This window comes from Botryllus schlosseri, chromosome 11 (genome assembly GCF_051294905.1).
Source record: "Botryllus schlosseri isolate E-star chromosome 11, Bs_hap1, whole genome shotgun sequence".
Taxonomy (NCBI): Eukaryota; Metazoa; Chordata; class Ascidiacea; order Stolidobranchia; family Styelidae; genus Botryllus; species Botryllus schlosseri.
Window position 1 is genome coordinate 23870658 of NC_137246.1, and position 23304 is coordinate 23893961.

The 23304-nt window shown below is 41.0% G+C and overlaps 1 protein-coding gene across 1 annotated transcript; it reads left to right on the top strand.

Moving 5' to 3' along the window:
- The first annotated feature begins 1812 nt into the window (after window positions 1-1812).
- Window positions 1813-5713, top strand: LOC145450747 (uncharacterized). Its single transcript, XM_080329256.1, has 8 exons — window positions 1813-2053; window positions 2120-2223; window positions 2743-2824; window positions 3144-3275; window positions 3365-3527; window positions 3962-4682; window positions 5164-5306; window positions 5512-5713. Exons 1-7 carry the CDS (start codon window positions 1969-1971, stop codon window positions 5224-5226), a joined length of 1350 nt encoding a protein of 449 aa, XP_080185382.1. The 5' UTR covers window positions 1813-1968; the 3' UTR covers window positions 5227-5306; window positions 5512-5713.
- The last annotated feature ends 17591 nt before the right edge of the window (window positions 5714-23304 follow it).

Consider the following 23304-nt stretch of genomic DNA (forward strand, 5'->3'; position numbering starts at 1 on the left):
CGGCATTATGAGTATTGCTGTAATGCGTCATCGCAGTGCATTGTACTCAGTCATAATTGCCGGGTCCCGCGGCTTCAACTACTGCATGAAATTCCGGGCCAGTTTTTGCTCGCATTATGGAGCGTGGCTTCTCGCATGTAGGCTATAGTCGCTATCTGTATGAAATACCGGATGCTCAGCATGACACGGATGTTAAATGCAATTACCTGACCCGGGGTTTGCTTGTTTAGCGACGGATGTTCCGTCTGTTAGATGTTTTCTTTGGTTCCTGTCCGGAAAAGACACGAAGTCTAATTATATTAATGCTGGCGATGTGTTCGTGGTCCGCAAATACAATATGATAATACTCGGCTTCGTCTCAAAACACAGCACCAACCACAGTGTTCACCACGGCCACTAATTCGCATGTGAATTTACTAAATACTATCTTTAACCTTAGGCAACAGGGAACTTTTTTGTGTAATAAATTCTCGTTGACGTCTCTAGTTATGGGCGCGTGTAGTGCATACTGAAACCCCTCCAATGTCCCAGCTATATGTAATGTTTTATCGGTCCGACGTGTGCTCCCTTAAAAATGTCGGTGTCGGCATGCTCCAATGTTATAAAGACATCATCACTCCCGCACCAGTTCCAAATGAGAGGGTATTCAATACTGTTGGATTTATGAGCACCATATGAGTTCACTTCTTGGTGAAAATACTGAAATTTTCTGTTTTATGAAGTACAAGTAAGTCTGTTGGTCGGGAAGTACACACTTTCTTATTCAGCAGAGTTTGGGATAAATTAATGAAGACTGTGTGGGATATGTCTTTCAAATTACTGTCACTAATTAATATTTCTAGTTGGTATATGTCATCATGTGATACTAGCATAAAATAAGGTTTGGCTCTAGTTAGTGTATACCGCTTGATATGTATCGTGCCCCGGCTTAGTACTGAGTTTCACAACCAAGATATATATGTATATGTATATGCCGAGTTGATTATGTAGGAGTGACAAATGCAAACTTTTGGTGATACCAGAGTGAAATATCCTCACGTCCTACTTGAAGGCATAGACCACCATGTTGATTGCATACTTGTTTACTATCTCACCCCGCGCGATTGCGCCAAGTGCATTACGTAGACAGGAAACATGCGCTTGTCCTCGCGCCTTTGAAGAATTGCGAACATGCGGTCGTATCAAAGCACAGGAAATACTCCAGGTCTAATTTTGGTACATCCATATCTAGGCCTGCTCCGAGCAATCTGGTCAGTGTCTCACAGTGACGCACTGACTTGAGCTCTCAGTGTCATATACGCCTAACTATACGAATGAAATCATATTAACTTAGTAATGTTACATATATGAGGTTTTGGAACATATGGGCTTCGGTGAGTTTAGCAATATCAGAGGAAATGAGTACGTTATGGCACTCGCTCAATTCTGGTACGTGTAGCAAAAGGACTTCTCTACATATTATGAGGAATTTTCCCAATATGTGTCATACATCAATAAGATTTAAGATAATAAATGTCAAGCGTCGTATCGTTGAATTCCAGGCATATTCGTCATTTCGCTTCGAATTCGAAAAGTAATATTCCGCTTGGAATAATTTGATTTCCCGCTAAGCGAATATGTACATTGAACCTGCAAGAGCATACGGGTAATAATCCTCAATACTTTGACATCACATGAAGCTGTGCTTCTAGCTTAAATGTAATAGGCACTGATCAGGCACAAGCGCTTTAATCTGACCTTAATTGAAACGAGAGAAAAAATATTCGCTAGAGATTATAAAAACGAGAGTAGCGAGAATCGCAGGTTAGTCTGAGCAAAGCATCACTTGATCTGTAGTCATAGGATTGAGAATAAAAATCTGGCTTTGTCTATTTCAGTAATATAAATGCGATAGATATACCGAGTCTGTGCATTTGTCAACATATTATACAGTGGATACGCATCTGCGACGGAATTATCATCGAAGACATGAGAGTTTGTGGAGGTACCAGAGAACTGACATACGACAGCTTCATAGAGACTTTCGGGAAAGAGCCTGTTTGTGAGACCGAAGGTACATATCAGCATCAGTGGAATGGCGACGAATAGCCCGGAATAATATCTTCGATTTATGTTGCAGTAACGACTCTAAGTGATCTGAAAAAGGAAGACAACATGCTCACGCGTTCTCTAGGGATGGCGTGCAGTATTTCGCGAAGACCCGCTATCATGGAGCGTAAATTTGTAAGTATTTAGTCGACTGTATTCTTGATTACTAGTTTACGTATTCTACGTATGATCTCTGGTGTTAGAATACCTATAGTTGATCGGATTCGGCTCTTTAGTACTCAATTCATTGGTACCGGTCAGAGGAAGTGAATTTTCTGTTAAATTACGAAGAATGTCCGCTTTTCCGTTACGTTGTTTCTCCGTGGGAATTGTAGAAATTGGAATAATTATCACCGTTTCCCTTACTAAAGTAATTAGTCGTAATTACGGTTTCGTGGGTAGAAACATTCGTGTTTCCTATCTGCTATTTGTGCTATTTGTGTCAAGACTAAACATCGCACTAGCTGGTATTTGGAGTTGTCACTAACGTAGCGCCAACTCAGTATCGATAAGTTGATTGATTGTTCAGGCAATTTGTGTACTTCGCGAGTATATGCAAATAATTACGCTGACGAAAAGGTGTTCAAATATTCTCATGTAGTGCTGTAATAGACTTTTGCGATGAATGTGAATCACGAGTATATCATTTTACAGGTCGAAGAAGCGCATTCTGACGATATGAGAGTTATCGAGGAAAGACCCGAATTGGAACGCGAAAATTATGACGAGCAAAAAGGTGAAATATTCACGCATACTAATCGTTGTAGTGATGGATCCTAACGACATTCTCGAGGTACCCTGAGTGTACATTATCAACGTCAAATCGAAAATGTATTTATAGACGAGATAAGCGGGAATTATGACCCGTAGAAGTGATAATTATATTCGGATTATATTATCTAATATTTTGACTCTTTAAAGTGCGATCTTAAAAGTTTTTATCCATGATATGATCCTATTAGCAAAATATGCGATGGTATCGCTTTTCAATTTAACAACGGAAAAGTTTTGCGTTTAATCAAAAGAGATAACAAATATCCCATTTCTGATTTCAGAAAACACACCGGAAAGAATAACCAAGCGCGCCCACAAAATATCTCTGCGAAAAAGAGCGAGCAAAGAGTCATTTTCTGACAAGGCCAAGCACAGCGTACTTCAGCGAAGCAAGAGCGTGTCGTTCTTATTGGGTAAGCTTACATTCCGCACCGCGCGCTCATCGCCGATAACCCCCGCGGAATGCGTGATATCGAACTCAAATATTTCAACCGTTTCGCAGGCAAGACGCCATCTCGATCATCCATTTTTTCACTGAATATCAACGCGACACCGAAGCCCGCTAGTCGGTTGAGTATTATCAGCAGCGACCGGCCTTTGTCGAAAGTTGACAAGGTGGATTATCGTGGATTTTTGAAAATCTCCAGGAAGAACAAGCGTACACGGTAAGGCACTTTAGATCGATTAAGCGCGACTAAATTTCTCGTGATGCGCGCGACATTTTTTAGATTCCATGCGTATAATGGTTGTTTACATTGCCTGAGTACTTTCTCTATTTTCTATTTTGATTCGAGATGCCAGGTTCGAAACGTGTGTCCGTGTTATGTTTACGAAATACCGAATGCCAAAGCCGGCGTGTTAATTGCGTCCACGCAAATCGCGGCTTCAGAAACAAGTTGAATTAGCGCGCGCAGTATACCTGTGCCAATATATCCGCTAATTGCACCGTTGAGTACGTTATTGTGCGCCGATAGATCATGTCAATTGAAATTTCTTACGCACGTTGGCAGCGACATCCAACCCGCCGGGAATAAACTATCGCAGTCACGTTTAGAGTACATTTTCGTGACCCGTGTTTAACAGCGCTGTCTTACCGCAGGTACTGGTGCACGCTCGCAGACTCTTGTTTGTACTGCTACACGTCTGCAAATGACGATTTCGCCACCGATGTCATCGCGTTGGGAGGGTATAAGCTGACATGTCCCGACGTGGCACAGTCTTCAAACGTCCATCACTTCTTCGTATTGAAACGACCAGGGAGGGAGACTTACAGATTTCTAGCTGACAACGCCTCGTCGCACAAAGAATGGGTGATGGCAGTCACGAAATGCCTGTCAAGAAAGAAGCAAAGTTCAAACGATTGTAATAGTAATAGTAATAGTCCTGCGGTCACAGGACGAAATCCCGTTTACCAACGCTCTGTTAGCGACAATGACGCTGATTTAATCAAATCAAAAAGCAAGCTTTTGGAGGAGGTTCTAGCGCAACAAAAAGAGATTGAGCGCGAGCAAGAAATGATTGAGAAGCTCATTTCGTCATCGACGGATTTAAAAACGGACGAAGTTACGCTATCGAAAAACTCTAAAACTGCCCTATCGCTGGCGTCTCTGACTTTGTCCGAAGATCATGGTTATAGTTCGTCGATTGACGGCAATCATTACGAAAGCTATCTGGACAGCGATCAGTCGCGACAGCGTTCTCCGTCCACAAGATCGCAACGATCCATGAGCACCGTCAGCGCCGCCAGCAGCCTTTGCAGTATTCCGGAAGAGGAACGATTGTCAGACGAAATATCGCCGAAAATTCTTGCCGAAATTGAGGTAAGCATCGCCTTTAACGTGCTTTTAATGGCTAAATAGCGCTGTTTTTTGGCATTCGTGTTGTTTCGATTAATATGGTAAATGGTCATTTACAGCAGGCCAATGTTGCTTATCATTAATCCTGTTCTGTCGACATGTAGCACTGCCCACTGTCGTTTAAGGTTTTTGTAAGACACGGCTAATGTGGATCACATATATCATTTCGTATCAGTATATTTGAGAATTGACAACCCCGTCGTATATTGGCGTTATCGCGTATCTTACTAACCGCACTGTGAGTCTTAATATCTCACGGTCCGACCCGTATCTTGATTAGGAATGCGATAACTAACCTCTGCGACACTCGATGTACCGTTTTTTTCTAAATTTGACACTGTGCTCACGTGATGGAAGTGTGATATTTCGCGTCCAAATGCGTATCGTTTTGTGCCTCTCGCGTCACTGCATTCACGCATTCAATCTTTCTTTGTTACTTCGACAGGAGTTCCGTTTATTCAGTCAACAGACATTGAGTCGAAAAAGTTCCGGATCGTCCTCATCGTAATGCATCTCTGATCGTGGCCTGATTGCAGGCGGAATTCAGCCGCGTACGCACCCAGGGGGCAGATTTTAACTATTGACAAGGTACGTTTCGTCTAATATTACGTTAACATATACTCTATTTTTATTTCTTGGCATGCAATCTATACGTACAATGAAATGCAAGCTACCCAATAATTTGTGGTGCGCAAAGTAGTACGCTACGCGTGTGTGAAATATGGAACATGTAAAACCATGATATTACAGCGGATTCAATCACAGGCATTAATATTGCTTCTTCTATTTCCAGGTTTTAAAGACAACGCTCTCTGGGTGCTCGCGGTCCGATGTTCGCTTCACTTGTTACGGCTGAATTTTCAATGTTTTCGCGTGTTTTACGTTACCTTTTCCAACCTTATCACTGCATAACTTTTCTATTGGCGGATGTATAAGCATTTTTCCATGTCTCTTTCTACTTCTAACTTATCGTAATAAATGACTGTGATTTTGAAGACTGTCTTCTCATTTTGTTAGTTACACAGTAGTTGTTCGTGAACGTGGTTTTGTTAGGTACAATTCGCACGGCGTTTTAGTCGATCAGATGCGATATAAGTCGTTACCGCGTAGAGATACCAATCGTAAAGCTATCTTTACAAGTGGCTTGCATATAGTGAGCCTCTGTATATCATTAGCAAAGACGCGCTTCAAGCGCTGCATATGAACTGAGCCTGGTGTGAGCTAATAATGTGTTGAGCAGTGGAGGGACAGCAACCCGATTTATAATGAATAGCAATTCTTGCAGTGCTTAGCTGTTCAGCATTCAATTTCTTTCTCGAGCTATATTACGAGTATGAAAATTAAGCTACCGAGTTATCGACCCTGCCTACTGTCAAGGCGTTGTGGCGTTGTGTGAAAAGGCACAATCACGCTATTCCTTACGTTCTTTCCTCGGCCTACTTTTTAACTTCGATATAAAGGAATTATAGAGTGACATATCGATGTATAGTAACCAAGACAAGAAAATAGCAACTACTCTACATAATAAACTCACTGTGAGTCTATCACGCAATTTACCACGAATTCAAATCAGTTATGCAATCCCACAGCGGGTATATCACAGATGTGACAGGTACGGGGATTGTGATGCGAGATTGTCCCACTCAAAAGTGAGATAGTTACCCTGCAGGCCGCCATAATTCGTTGGAGATAAGCTGTTCCCCAATTTTTATTAAAATTGACGGTCGGCATTATCAAAACACATGCTTATATAACTGCAGATTTGAAATACTGGCATGCAAACGTATTATTGGTCATCTGATATACCAGGATTAAATGATAGCGCAACCAATCGGAGCTAGGAGCCCATGGTTCCTGGTTGCATTAATCCAATCACAAGAGAAATCGGTTATTCAAGATCGTCACCGTATCGCGAATCTATTCATCGACCCGCATCCTGTTATGAAATATCTCCCATACATATCCTGTTCATTAAGATGGCGATCGCATGTATCAAGCATTGTAAACACCCCGCGCGAACGACGGAAATATTCAATCGCATACCGAACCAGTTTATCAGAGTAAATTATCGCACAAAAATTGCGCGATACGCCATCAATTTTCTTTCCAGCTCGTTGATCTCAACTCGCGCCTGCTACGGGGTAGAGAAAGCCTTGCGAGTTTTTGTTTGTCGTTCAGATATCGCCGAGATTGTGTGTCTAATACGGTAATACCGGTTCACAAAGAAAACGCGCCTTTGATATGGAAGGTTGATATATGATCAGATTATATTTGAGAGGCTCGCTTCGCGCAAGACTTATCGATAAAGACTTTTTCATCGTTAGTGTATGTCGACCTCCCCTCGCTGTGTTGTTGTTTTTATCGTGTTCTGCGCGCGACGAAACAAGAGAAGCGTATTTATCGAGATTTTGATTTAGGGGAGAAAGTTTAGCAGTCTAAACATTATCCGCCCGGCTAAGGAGGGTAACGGGGGGTCCTGGACGTCACGAGGATATTCAAGTGGTACTTCGATACATTACTATACAAACTTGATAAATTGAAAAGTCGTGAAACCTCATCCAAATCGATTCTTGATGAATTCATTCAATGGCAAGGCGTGCCGAGATGAGAGTACACACGGGTTTGCACGTGTGGTGATCGTTATAACCAACAAAACTCGAGATTACAGAACCAAGATCTAACTTAAAGACTTCACCTACCGAAACATGGCACTTCATATTAATCGCTTATCCTTTTCATGTTATATCCTGTCACTTTCATTAAGTGTGCACTGTGCATGTGCATTGTGCTTTAGGGCTCTTCAAAAATGATTTTTTTCTCAAATCGTACTGGCTACTTGATAAAATTGTTAGGTTACCTAATTTAAGCCTACACACAAAATTTGGTTCAATTCCAGCCAGTAACCGCTTTGCTACAGGAGAAGAAAGTTTATATTTATTATATAAAAATAAATAATAAAAAATTTGAAGTTTTTCTGTTCACCTCATGAAAGTGTTAGGCTGTCTATAGAAACGATGCTCACCAAATTTGGTTCAATTCCAACCAGTGGAAGCGGAGTTATTGCCGTCGAAAAATTTTGATTTGAATAAAATAGTATTTACGGTGTAGTAAAATAGTATTTACTATAATAAATAAACAAAGAATCGGTCACCGTAAATACTATTTTACTCAAAGCCAAATTTTTCGACGGCAATAACTCCGCTTCCACTGGTTTGAATTGAAACAAATTTGGTGAGGATCGTTTCTATAGACAGCCTAACACTTTCATGGGGTGAACAGAAAGTTTTCAAATTTTGTATTATTTATTTTTATATAATAAATAGAAACTTTCTTCTCCTGTAGCTAAGCGGTTACTGGCTAGAATTGAACCAAATTTTGTGTGTAGGCCTAAATTAGGTAACCTAACAATTTTATCAAGTAGCCAGTACGATTTGAGAAAAAAAGTCATTTTTGAAGAGCCCTATTGTGCATGCGTAATGTTCTAGGGTAGGGGTCACCAACCTTTTCGAAACCAAGAGTATAGATTAACAGTTACTCCCGCCGTTTATTCGCGCTAGATAGGATTTTGTCACTTTGACATTCAGAGCACTTGACAGGGTTTCCGCCCCTTACCACTGCGCGCCGAAGCGCCAAGCTCCGCTTCGAGGCGCTGGAATATTAACTAGATTCCGGTTAAGCATCCGAGGGTGAAGACGAAACGACGAAAAAATAAATGTATGTCTGCCCCGATCAAAAACTGCGTTCGCATGTTCCTTGGAGTCGATTGACCCATGTTCAACTGCTGTTCATATGGAACCCTTCTCCACGTCAACCTTCAACGCTCTTATTTGAATATTTGCTACTGCCGCCGGGGGCGACTCATTTGGCCCTGACGGGCGACCTAACGCCCGCGGACACCGCGTTTGTGTCACCTAATCCTAGGGAATCTGGGCCAAGGTGTGTGTCTGCTCGAAACGACTCTTTCCTATCTTTTCATTTCATCGCAATCTTGACGTGTTTTGAAACGACAAAATTAGTAACAAACGGAAATGAACTGAATTGAACAAACAGGCTATGCAGTTACATTGATGAATGAGCATGTCGCAAAAGCATCTGCAGTGACACCATGCGGTTTGCGAATCGAAATTTTCAAAATACTTTGCAGCCCTGCGGACAATGTTAAACAGTATCAATAATCCAACGGTCGTCATCGCCAATAAGACAGAAAAAGAATTAAAATGTCAATTGACGTAAATTTTTCAGATCGCCCAAACTTCACCAACTACTACAAAACCCTTGCTTTCAATTCCGGGTGGTTATCTCGGCACTCTCTAATGATTCATGCAATTCAAACGGTATGATAATAGGACAAATATTTATGACATGTCAAAAAGTCAAAATTTTGTCAAAATTGTAGCGTTAGGTCAAAAAATTGTCAGGATTTTTTACAAAGTGATTTTTTTTTTGCAAACTGAAGTTTATTGGTGTCGCAGAGGTTGCATTGTCGGTGATCAATTTACATTTTATGCCTTGTAGCCTTAACCTACTATTGGAGATGGCCCATTATCTACTCATTGTGAATCATAAACCATCGACTGAAACAAATAAGTTGACATGGCGTGATGTCAAACCCATCCGAAAACGAGCGAAATTTTTAGTATAGATCCGAAGGTTTTACAAGCTCACGCCGATATTGTAAATCTGAAACTGATTGACCCACTGCAAAAACTACAACATCGGATCATCCGTAACATTGCCAAAGCCACACGTTGGGATGGATGTGTAGCGGATAAATCGCAACACAAACGATTTGGTGTTCAAAACATAGAATATACGAGGAAGCTAGAAATTGCCAAGTTTATATATCAGTTCCATTGCGGTCATTGTCACTACTTCACCTCGGAGTCAAAAGCGCACAAGTACGGCACACGCGCGTCAACGAAGTACAACTACCATATGATCAGGGTGGAATACAAGAAAACGCATTGCTCCATCAAGTATGCCGGACCCCAATTGTGGAACAGCATCCGCGCTATATGTTTTGATTTTATTATGAGTACCCCATCCCCCCAAAAAAGAACGTAGTTTAATATATAGAAACAGGCATTTCGGCGCCCATGATATATGCATGTCCAATTGTCAGTTGTTCATATACGTGCCTAAAGGGTTGGCTCATAATAGTTATATCTTGGCAATCTAGGAAAATGCCGAATTCCGTGAAGAAATGACAACTGCCAAATGTCGTGTTTTTCTCACGAAAGAGGTTCTTCGTTTATTTAGTCTGGTACATTTGTGCGATTTCAGTAACTTTTAACCATGTAGCAGCCGGGAGGTCACGAAATAACAACTTGCAATAGATTACAACGCCCCCTGCTGAAAAGTCCAGGAATGTGCCTAGCTACAAGTCCGCAAGGGAGCAAGCGTAAAATCGAATAAACGTGAAGAGCTAATTACGATAGCTTCACGACGTCAAATAAAGACCTCACACTAACAACGACTGACCACCACTGGCACGAAAATACGACACAGTCATCTGCGCATTTCAAAAGTCATGTATGCAAACCTGCGAAGGACTCATCTAATCAAAATATGCAACACATGTTGCGCCATCTCACGGGTGAAGATTTTCGTTTCGCAGCAACCAGAAGGAGGAGACGCTCTTTACACTGATTGAAACGTACGAAGAACTCATGGAAGTCGAATTTTACTGAACATGCCCGAAGCGATACGCGTTATAAAGTTACAATAAACACAGTCTCACAGGGTTATGTAAATCGAGTTTAGAAGGACAGCGACGTTGAGACATGATAGTAACTTAATTGCCGTCCGAATGGGATGGTTTCTGGATAACGACGCTGTGTAAGTGTGCAATGATATCTGAGACTTCGGACACTTCAAAGTCGAGAGAGATAAGCGATGCTTCGACGAATTGCATCTGTTCGCGCGTTCCTAGTGACATCAGTTCTACTCCTGTTTTACGTACTATCGTACCCGCAACGACAGTTGATATCTGCGTTCCGACCGTCCGCAGAAAAGCGTCAGTTGCCAGGGGATTATGATGCATCGCGTGTTATTATCCCGCAACATCGAGACAAATCCTCGCAATTACGAAGCGGGAAAGAGAAGAGCAGATATATGAAGAATAAGGCAGCTCATGACATTTACGGTGCCTCATGCGGGTGTATGAACAACACAGCTTACTGCCACGCGGACAGACTGAATGTGACACTCAAAAATTATTGCTTATTAAATCCTCGAAGATTCGACTGCGTGGATCTGATCAAGGCCGAATGCAAAAACTACGAGGATGTTTGTGGGCTGGTAGCGCAAACACCAACAGTTCGCAAAGGGATTTTTGACAAAATAGACTGCTACAGTCTGACTGGAAATTGCTTGAAAGATCGGGAAGTGATATGCCAAGAACAACCTTGGATTGCCGGCTGCCATGAACTTTTAAGCAATGACATCATGGTAGCGGTAATTCTGGTCGATAAACTTGGATATACTCAATTTACTTCTTCTGTGATGAAGAAAATTCATAGGATAGACTCCAAAAATATTTTCATATTCACTAATGGTTTGAGCCGATTCAAGAAGGTGATATTGAAACAATGGTATGGTAACGACATTACTGTGATATCGCAAAAAGTCAATACATCACAAAGAATTTTTACTCTCTCACTTCAGCAATTTCTGAAGTCAAGTTATAAAATACTTCTCGTGCTCGACAGCGAGACAGTTATTCAACCGCATTATCAGAACTTCATCTCATCAAACCTAGATGTGGCGAAGTCGGATTTCATATCTCTTTACCATTCTTCAGCGCTGCATGATTTCAAGAAAGACTGTCCCAAATCCAAAAAAGAAGGCCTGTGTCGAGGTCTAACTGTCGATGATATAGGTATCGCATTAACACGCAGCTTTGCAAATGTAGCTTTGCATTACAGCAGGAGCCGCACGCCTGATTCGGCTAGTGTAAATTGGGAGGAAATTCGTCGTAGCAAGGGCATAGTTGGTAAGTACCCTTCCAAGTCGTTGACCATGCGCATTGGACAATCTCAACAAGACGAATTCTATTGCGGGCTCAATGATGTACCGTACAGGTTCGACAGGTGCGCGTTTCCGAGATGGGTAAAAGATGGTATAGAGTTCTATTTTGATCGTTGTACGAATCCAGAGGAAGAGTTCATACCCGGTTATTCTATACCCAAGATAGAGAAAGAAAGACGACTGTGGGTTAAGCCTGCTATTTCTTATACATTATACGGAAGCGAACCCAGATACATCGACGTTGCGTTGCAGAACGCACTCAGGATATTCAGCATATATCCCGGGTGGAAAATGTGGATTTACATGGACGGAACTGTCCCAAACACTGTGACAGACAAACTATGCGAGTATGACATACACATGGTGGATATGAGCCAGTCGGAGATAACGTGCGGTCGAGCATGGCGATTCCTAGTCGCGTCCGAACCAGTGAAAATGTTCGCCGTTCGAGACATCGATTCCTTGCTCATCGAAAGAGGCAAAGCGGCTGTTGACGAGTGGGTTAAATCCGGTCGTAAATTTCATGTAATGAGAGATCACCCGAAGCATTCGAGTTATGCAATCAACGCTGGAATGTGGGGCGGAACTGGAGACGCTTATCCAGGAATGAAGCAGCTGATAGAGTGCATGAAGCTGGATGAAAAGAAATACCAAGACACGCGGATTTTGAATGCGGCAGTGTGGAAAGTCGCAAAAAACTCAGTGTGGGCCCACGATTCGTACCCAAGACCTGATTTTGGAGAATCTCATCCATTTCCAGTTGAAAGGGGACGTAAAAGGGACTTCGTCGGCAGAGTTGTGCCGTACAAGAGAAATAATAGATGACAGCAAAGGTCTAATCGAGTTTGATACTATAGCATGGCCAGCCACTGCCTCATCAAATCTTTATATTTGTTACAACGGACATATCTACATTTCGAGAATTATGTCAACCAATACTGCTATAGAATAAGATGTTAAATTCGAAGACAGGATCCGCCGTCTTCGCAATTATAGTAAGGATTTTTGAAACAAACACATTTTAGCCTAGCTCTTTGCTTCCTTTCGATTGACGTCAATGCCTAGCCCACTTGCATTTTGTCGTGTTCCCCCATCTTCTCAGTTCACTGCGACGGTCTTTGGTGAACGCGTTTTCGGTAGCCATGTGCCAAAATAGTTGTATTCCGCATTAATGGTATAGTCAACATTACCGTGAGTGCGCACACGCAATCTATGGGAGTTCCACCACCGGAACGCTACATGATGTAGATTGCATCGATGAATTATTTGTATCATAATATGACGTATTTCAGTGCCCTTTCAATAACCCCAGACTTGTGATGGACAATCATCATTTTGTCCTGAACAGGCATTACAAAAACACCATGATTTGCTATTCTATTACATTCCTCATATGCTAGATGGATTTAGTAGATCGATCTCCGAGCAATACATAAAAAATTCACGTCGCTATTATTGTATAACTTATACCCAGGGTTGCCATACCGTCCTTATTTCTAAGATTTGTCCTTATTTTGAAGAGCGACGTCTTAGAAAACTCAACTTTCCTTTCTAAGAAATGTCCTTGTTTTCAACTTGCGTCCTTATTTTGTCTTATTTTCAACAACTACAGAAATTCGACCATTTTCCTCTGGTATCTGTGTTGCAATATCTGCAATTGTGACATTAACCTGTAGGCAATAGGAAAGACCGCTATTTCAACTTATATTGATACCCCAAACACAAGAAGTGTGTTATAATGATTAATTGGAGCCATTCGATGAATAATTTTTTCACAAGTCGATCAGTCAGCACCAACGACCATAGACTATAAGTCAGCTGCTGCTAAGGGTACCTTGGAATTTCATCCTGTCAGACACCAGCAATCATTCCTCAACAACGATTGCACATCGCAATTGTTCAAAGCAATATTCCCCGATTCTAACATCGCAAAGAAGTTTGCTTCGACCAGGATCTAGCTAGACTACAGGCAATGTTACTGGAGTTCCTGCTCCATACAGTCAAAAGTGATTTTGACTGAACTTGGTGTGCAGCCTTTTTCCATAATGGTTGACGCCCCTCTAATCACAGCAAGATAAGAAGTTTGGTTTATCACCCTATGGGGGCCCAAGACCAACGTATTTTATTTATTTATTTATTTTTTTTTGGGGGGGGGGGGTAGGGCTGACCAAGTGCTGTTTCGGTCCTGAGTAAAGGTTAACCTAGACCCGAGTGGTCGTGAGATCCATGAAGCACTTTCTAATAACAAGGAGTTGCTGGGGCAGGTTGTTTCTGGCGAAAAGTATGGAAAATGATATCGCACGCCTCGTATAAATACGAAGTATGTATGAAAACGCATTTTAATGCTAATCTAATTTTTCGACTGTCCTTATTTTTGGATCCATGTCGATGGCAACCCTGCTTATACCGGCTAGTACAGCCGCTAGAAGATGGTGATTTTCCAATCTTGCTTGAGAAGATATTCGGGCGACGAACTCGAACTACATAGTTTCCCATGTGGCCATTATAACATCTAACAGCGTTGCTTTGACTTTGTTCTCATTCCCTTCCCATGGACTTATCTTTTTGAGGTGAGTTGTGCAAATGTCCCTGATACAGAAGTTTTTAAAAATTCTGAAAGATTTAACGAATTGCTGACGAAAAACGTCTCATTTCTCCTTTCTGCTATTACCACCCGAGTGTCAACTTCGTGCATGCCGCTGCCGCGACAGAGGAAGTATTACATTGAAGTAAACTGAAGGTGTAGACATGTTTCGGTTTTCATTTTTATTGGATAGTATAAACAAAATCAGCTGTGGCGTTCCGCGAGGGTTTCTCAAGGCAGCAAGTGTTCCGCGGGGCACAAACATCACGGAGCTAGAAGGTGTCGCGCTTCAGAGGAAACGCACGACGAGATCGTAGCTGCCGTAGTGAGTTGATCATGCCGGGGGCTACAAGAGTTACGCCTAGAATAAGCAGAGACTCCAGCGACAGAGTTAATAGTTAATGGAGGGCCTCGGGGAATGTTATTGGGTTGATATCTTCCGGATTGGGTGCCTTGCGCGTTACTAAGCTGCTGTGTAATGAATTTTACGACGTAAATAGATTTCAAAGTTGAGTGTGATGTAATAAGGAATGTATGGAAAAATGGCTTCTCATACAGCTCGGGCATTCACGGTGGCAGCAACGCTAGTTTTTGTTTATCTACTTTCGTACCCTGATAGTCAGTCACTAGTCGCGTTGCGGCCGTCTCCAGACATACGCCAGTTGTTTGAAGAAAATGCTGTATCACGCGACAACCCACAGAAGCAAAACCTGACCTCACAACAACGAGTCAGGAGAGTAAAAAAGGGTCGCACCAACAATAAAGCAGCTCATAAAATTCCCAGGGCCTCGTGCGGTTGCATGAACAATACTGCAGCCTGTCACGCGCAAAGACTGAATGAGACTGTCAGAAATTATTGCTTATTGAATCCTAGAAGATTCGATTGCTTAGATCTGATCAAGGCCGACTGCAAAAATTATGCGGATTCTTGTGGGCTGGTAGCGCGAACACCAGCAGTTCGCAAAGGAATTTTCGACAAGATAGACTGTAACGATCTTACTGGAAACTGCGTGAAAGATCGCGACGTAAGTAGTTATATAGATCGGTCGCAGATCGTAATGGGTTCTTATGGGCGGGGTGGCGAGCTAACGAGAAACCGGGGGTGGCGAACTAACGTTTTCGTCTTATGGCGGGGGTGGCGAACTAACGTTTTCGTCTTATGGCGGGGGTGGCGAACTAACGTTTTCGTCTTATGGCGGGGGTGGCGAACTAACGTTTTCGTCTTATGGGCGGGGTGGCGAGCGGCTGGAAAACCGGGGGTGGCGAGCGGCTTTTATGTCTTATGGCGGGGGTCGCGAACGGCTATTGTGTCTTGTGGTCGCACGGTAACCCTTTTCAGCATAGGGATCGGTCGCAAGCGGCTCTTATGTCTTATCGCGGAGGTGGCATACGGCTATTGCGTCTTATGGTGGGGGTGGCAAGCGGCTATTGTGTCTTGTGGTCGCAGATCTCTGGTGATTCGCTGAATGAACCTTTGTTAATGTGTATATCGTGAATTATTATATATGATGTAGTTTAGTCGTGACAAATGACCGATCGTGTTCTAAGTCTTTCCTCGCTATTGATTCCCACGTAACCTGAATAGCACACCGACTTTCAGATCGGATTATTCGCACCTTCCGTACCGCTGTTTCGCACCTACAGAATAGTCTGCTGTTCACAGTCGCAACAAGAATCACAAGTATACACATTATACATTCGTTGAATTTATTACTCTGAAATCAAACTCTTCACAAAAACACGCACAATCGTATCATTCACTTTTTTATCATCCCCAAAATTATTCAAGTATTCCTTGGCTGAAAATCCTTGTGCTCTTTTTATCAAAAATGCAATAGCATGATCTCCACACACATCCGAAGTTTTACTCTGTAGCTGTTTCCCAGTCACGGAAAATTCATCCGGCTCCAGGAATTCGATTATCTGAGGTTTTAGTGGGCCGAAACCTAGTGAATCATGAAAATGAGTATCGTCATCTCTGTATATACACACCCAGTGAGACCCAGGCAAACTCGACTCGTCGTAATTAATGATGATAGCGAATTTTCCGCTATAGTTGGTTTCTTTGGTAATTGGTCTACTGGATAAGTTCCTAGATACAGACTTCGCGTATCAGGATGGTTATAGAGAATATCATTAATCTCAGACAGAGCCGGCGTAGACGGTGATTCCAATACCAACAACATGCTAACACTCCAAATAGGTGTGAAATAGTTTGCAAAGCCCCGCAATCGCTGACAACATAATGTCTCGGTCATAGCCATCTTTTGCGACTTGGCGCTACAGACATCGGTCGCTCAAGCGTTGAAATTTTCGTAAGCAGTTTGTCACAGAACCGGATTTCACTGGTAAAATTTAATAAGTAACGAATAACAGAACCGTCGCAGCGGGTGATTGGAATACCGACAAATTATCACTTATTTCTGATCCAACCCTAATCCTTTGGGAAGTTGACGCTTATTCAAAAAGGTGTGAAATAATTGTAAAACCCTACGTCACTGACATGACAATGCATCAGACATAGCGATCTAGTTATAGCACGGGTCGGAATCCATTCGCGAGATGTTCTATAGGCAAATTGAGATAATCCGAGACCGAATATTTTGACTTTGGCGTAGTGTGAATTGAAATAGGATTGACAAACATGACTACCATCTTTCCAAGTACCATTTCGATATTATACACACATTGATTTGAAACAAGTAATGGAACATTACAACTCTATTCACGATCCGACTTTCGGTTTGTCAAAGAGACATTTCAACATCTTACCATACTCAAAAGAATTATTCATAATATTAACCGATGTTAAAAATATAGTTTTCACTTACTTGATTATATTACTACAACTTGTAAACTTTATTAATTCATCCTGGTGAACACGAATAGTGTTGCTCGCTTGTAATATTCACATATTGATCTGAATAATAACAACTCATGAGAACCTACAACTTTATTAACGAACTAGTTATTTTTTACGAAACTGGAAATGCAAACTCTATTCGTCTCGACATCTCAACATCTTACAACACTCGAAAGAGTCAATTATGAAAACACTGCCAAGTAAATCCGTTGTACTGTAAAAGCGATTGATAGTTTTCACGACGCGACAACTACAAATCAATGCTTGCGACTTGCGACTAACATTGAGTGTACGAGATTTGAATATACGAAAAATAACCGAGAATTAATTTTTCGCAGATGAATCCGTATACTTTAATGTAAGCTATCATAAGACAAGTAAGTCCTTTACGATGACATTGATTCACAATCCGATATTCTCATTATACACATTTTGAAATCCCATCATACCCATTTTCGAAATCAACTCTTAACGAAAATACGAATAGTCGTGGCAACTCGATTATAATCAAAGTAATTCATGATTATACAGATTGTATTACACCCAACACCAAAACAAAAGGACTTTTTAGTTGATTAAATTCATATCATTCGTCTTCAACTTGTGTCTTTTCTAGATTGCACGGACCAATTCGTTACGAGCGAGTTGCAACCAAAGTTAAGAAATCTTTGTGAAATCTTTGGATGAATATAGCTAACACAATCACTTATCGCTGTTTCAAGTATTTCACAGGTGTGTCGCCTATCTAAAAGTATGCATGCGTTCGATTCCCGTACCGACTGTCGCGGTATTTATGAATTAAGGTAAAGATGAAGCACCAGTGTCGTTGCTGTCGGAATTCGTGACGGCGAATTGAAACATACACGCATTACACAGTGTGAAAATATCACTTTGGATATCGAAGGGTGATTAATACTTAATCCGTCCACACTCTCTATAGAACGCGCTAAATGTAAAATATCGTGAGGTTACACTCTAACACTTTGATCATTACAAAAGCAAATTGGTATATGTTTGCTAGAAGCATCCTGTTCAACTAGAAGTGTCTAGTACACAACACTCGTAATATCAAAGAAATACTTGCTACACTGTAATTCACTTAACGTGTTTTGCATTGTTGTTCATTTGTAGTATTGATTGTTTTTGAACCCCCAAATAATAATTCCCGACATGAAACCAAACCGCTGAAAGTCGTTACCATCACAACGAAACAATTTGTACGATGTTTGTCAAATGCATCCTATAGTTAGGTGTACTAGAATTATTTGTGTAACACATACGCCGACAATGCAATCGAAAATTTTTCCGTTGTCATTCGCTAAAGTAAATGTCATCACAATACTCATCAAGCTGTCATACTCATCATCCAACTTGTAACAGTATCGTTTAACTACCGGGTTGCATCAGTTTGCTATTTTTGTCATTTAGTGACTGCTGAACATACCAAACGATACACATTCACTTACGAAATACTGTGTTGGTCGTAATTTCCATCATCGTGATAATCGAAGTACATTTGTTTCGAATTCGTAACAGCCGACTATGACACGACGATCTTTGGAAAAGTTATGCTTGGAAGATTGGTTGTATATCACGAAAAATAATTACCACTCATATTGATACTGTTATCCCTTGTTCGGTATTTTCAAACGAGTAAAATTTATTACTTGAGTTACTCCGCTTACTATATTCAAATGTAAACACAGCTGTCTTTCAACATCACAAAGACATCGATATAAAGTATACAATCAAACGCAACAAGTTTTACTTTTGTAGGACACTAATTATTATTCCACGCATCTCATTTCATACTAAGTGTATATGAAAGATGTTCATGGTACACGAATATATTCGCTCATGCTACGAACATACGCAATGATTGGTGACGCTTTCACACTATTTCGATTTTTACTGTAACAAAAACAACAACAACAATTTTCACTCTCTTGACTTACGAAAACAACAGACGAACCTTCATTCAATATTTTGTTTTTGTCAACAAGTTACTTTTTCATGAGACCCCCACTACTCTTACAAAAGTACGAAAGATATTTACATCACACAAAGTAATCAACTTTACTCGATATTCTCACATTACGAAACTAAAGAATGGTTGGTTTGACTCTACAAACTGTTTCGTTACCTCAAGACCTTTATTGTCTGAATGGTTGTTCATGTGTCTTAAGAACCGAATAGTTCAACACAGCACTAGTACCAACAGAAACATCAGAGTTGTTTACACAAAAGTTTGTACGTGTACAGTATGCGAATACCATGTGTAAGTCCAGCACAATTGCGGTATCCATCCGAGTTTAGTTAACACAAATTTATTACAACGGAGCCACGTAAACTTTCGTGAAAGAAAAGCATACTCACTTCCAGAGGGTTATTTCAACGCCATAGCAGTACTCCAACAACAAAGTACATATGTTTTCTAGTCACCGTCCTTACATATTTCACATAGATCAATCTACTTTGCTAACGAAAAGTGCTGAGTCACCACATGATTACCCTCACAACAAAACAGCTAGAAGATATTATCATACAAAAATATTCCTAACCCTTTGCGCCCCAGTGACAAATCATACAACAAACATTTTTTGTGAGGTGAATTGCTGTTCAGTGTCAAGTCTACCTGTTGAAACGTACATTAAAACAACACAGTCACAATTCAATTAAAACCACGAATCTATTTTCATTTCCTCGCAAACTGTCACATACAGAAAAATAAATTTAATTTCCCAAAACATACTTGTAACCAATCGCTTTCATTAAACACACAACACTATAATAGTATTTACTTTCTACAACATAGACATTCCGGTGTAGTCAAGAAATATTTTTAATAATCAAAATCATCGACTTCTGTTTACGGTGTTAGTGTGTGCATGTTATACATGTGGGCCCGTGTTAAAATGGACACGACACGACTGACTGTAAGGAGATAGAAGTCTATCGCATAGATTTACATGTGGTCTTCGCTACGGTTTCAAAAAACGAATCATCTCTTTTGCATTGATCTAGACCGAGCAAGTTAGTTAATGACCATGATTGTGTTTGTCATATGTGAATGATAGGGTTACTGTCAAATCTACATACAACAACCTTCTGGTACTCAAAATAACAATTTCATTCTCTCCCTTCGTAGTCATATACCGCCAACTCGGCTTTTTTGTTCATCGACAGCGGCGTTTAACAAGACCAACTACACTGAACCCACGACGTTTACCTATGTAAAATTACCACTTTCACTTGACAGTCCGTCGTTTACCTGGCTAAACATATCATTTTCCTTTGGAGATCTGATGTTTACCCAGAGTAAGAAACCTTTTTCACTTGGAAATCTATTTTTTCCCTGGGTAACAAACCTTTTTCACTTGGAAATATATTTTTTTCTCCGGTTAACAAACCTTTTTCACTTGGAAATATATTTTTTCTCTGGGCAACAAACCTTTTTCCCCGGGTAACAAACCTTTTTCCCTGAGCAACAAGCCATTTTCACTTGGTGATCCGTCGTTTACCTGAGTAAAAATATCATTTTCCTTTGGGGATCTGGCGTTTACCCAGTGTAACAATACATTTTCTCTTGTTCATCTAGCTTTTCCTAGAGTAACAAAACCATTTTCATTTTGAAATCTGACAAACACACCTGACAATTTGATATTTTTGTATATTGTTACAACGGGTAGCGACAAAATATACACCAACAACAACTCCAATACATTTGTGTAATCGCATATTCACTTGTGCTGATGCAGCCCATCAAAATCATCGGTTACCCACATACAATGTGCTGTTGTACATCGACGTGTATATTTTGGAAATCGGACAATAGGCTGCGATAGTTCTGCGATGTCCGGGTTCGTGCTTTGGATTTTCCAGAGTCAAAATGTCTGAATAAAACACCTCCTCGACGACGGTTGGTATGTGGATAACGGTGTTCGGAAAACGGTTGGATTTATGTCACCCATCGCGATAACAATTCCTGGTCGAGTTTTCCACCGGCATGTTTGCTATATTGTGTCTTTATTGGTCAATGTATGTCTCGACATTCAGTTTGAAATCGGAAATGATAAAGTATGTAACCGGATCCGGATATCAACTCTGAATCGATAAACCAATGAACAATATTCAAAGTAAACATGTTACACCTGTGTTTCCACGAAAAAATACCATCCAGACATACGTCGCGCTTGTTTGCCCACACCAGTATACGCGCAAATGGAGGTGTGTGACATTGCATGCAATGTGTTGGTATACAAGCATCGATCCACAGACATTATCATAGCCGGTAGTTTTGATGTAGATCGAATGTCACCCGATAACAATGTCATACCAATAACCCACATTGCAATGACTCTGAGTCAATCTGAAGCATGACATACAGACACACAAACATGGACCCGTAATATGGGTTATTCGCACGATGGTGAAAGTGAACTATACAGCATATATCAATAGAGCGTTCACACTCGAATATGCGAACCACGCACAATCATATACCCTGGTTTTTGTTGGATATGTACGAAACCAATAAATCGATACATTTCTTTTGCCTGGACATCAATAATACAATCGCCATTCAAATACATCGCTCGAATGTGAGGTTCGTCTGGTGTAAAACCCATGTCAAATAACACCAAAGTGTGCCTTCCGTGTTTTATTATTTCCACCGATGCTTCTTGTCTGTGTCGTAACAGTATGGTGCAAGGAGTTGTAAAACGGTAAATTGTAAAACGGATTGACATGACCAACCGAAACGACGTCAATAGCCTTGTGGTGATGACAGTGTCAAAATGCTACCGATACGACGAGACCAACCCGATCTCTTGTGGCGATGACCGTTTCGAAATGTTGCCGGACGAACTGGACCCTTACGATGATGTGTTTTATGATTGTGTGTGTGAAATCGCGAGGTAGTGTTCTATTGTGGTGTACGATTGCAGTCTTCATTCCACAGAAACATACCTTATTGGATCACAGTATCAGTCCGAGATTTTCAGAATCACTGTTCACGATATTTATCTGGAGTCGTTATGTGGGAGTAGCGACATCCTTGCATCGTGACCGAAAGACTGATCACAATCATTTCGAGCACCGTACTTCGATAGTTCACATTGGTGAAACGCTGCAGTCTCAGCGGAAAACTTCGGTCTCGACAACACGATGGATATTGACCCATGTATCCAATTGATCTGGGACGTCTGTCCGGAGATAGGGTCATGACTATCTTGTAATGTTAAAACGCGATAAAACCATCGAGTAAATCAGTGAACGGTGTCTGTATGTCATGCTTCAGATTGACTCAGAGTCATTGCAATGTGGGTTATTGGTATGACATTGTTATCGGGTGACATTCGATCTACATCAAAACTACCGGCTATGATAATGTCTGTGGATCGATGCTTGTATACCAACACATTGCATGCAATGTCACACACCTCCATTTGCGCGTATACTGGTGTGGGCAAACAAGCGCGACGTATGTCTGGATGGTATTTTTTCGTGGAAACACAGGTGTAACATGTTTACTTTGAATATTGTTCATTGGTTTATCGATTCAGAGTTGATATCCGGATCCGGTTACATACTTTATCATTTCCGATTTCAAACTGAATGCCGAGACATACATTGACCAATAAAGACACAATATAGCAAACATGCCGGTGGAAAACTCGACCAGGAATTGTTATCGCGATGGGTGACATAAATCCAACCGTTTTCCGAACACCGTTATCCACATACCAACCGTCGTCGAGGAGGTGTTTTATTCAGACATTTTGACTCTGGAAAATCCAAAGCACGAACCCGGACATCGCAGAACTATCGCAGCCTATTGTCCGATTTCCAAAATATACACGTCGATGTACAACAGCACATTGTATGTGGGTAACCGATGATTTTGATGGGCTGCATCAGCACAAGTGAATATGCGATTACACAAATGTATTGGAGTTGTTGTTGGTGTATATTTTGTCGCTACCCGTTGTAACAATATACAAAAATATCAAATTGTCAGGTGTGTTTGTCAGATTTCAAAATGAAAATGGTTTTGTTACTCTAGGAAAAGCTAGATGAACAAGAGAAAATGTATTGTTACACTGGGTAAA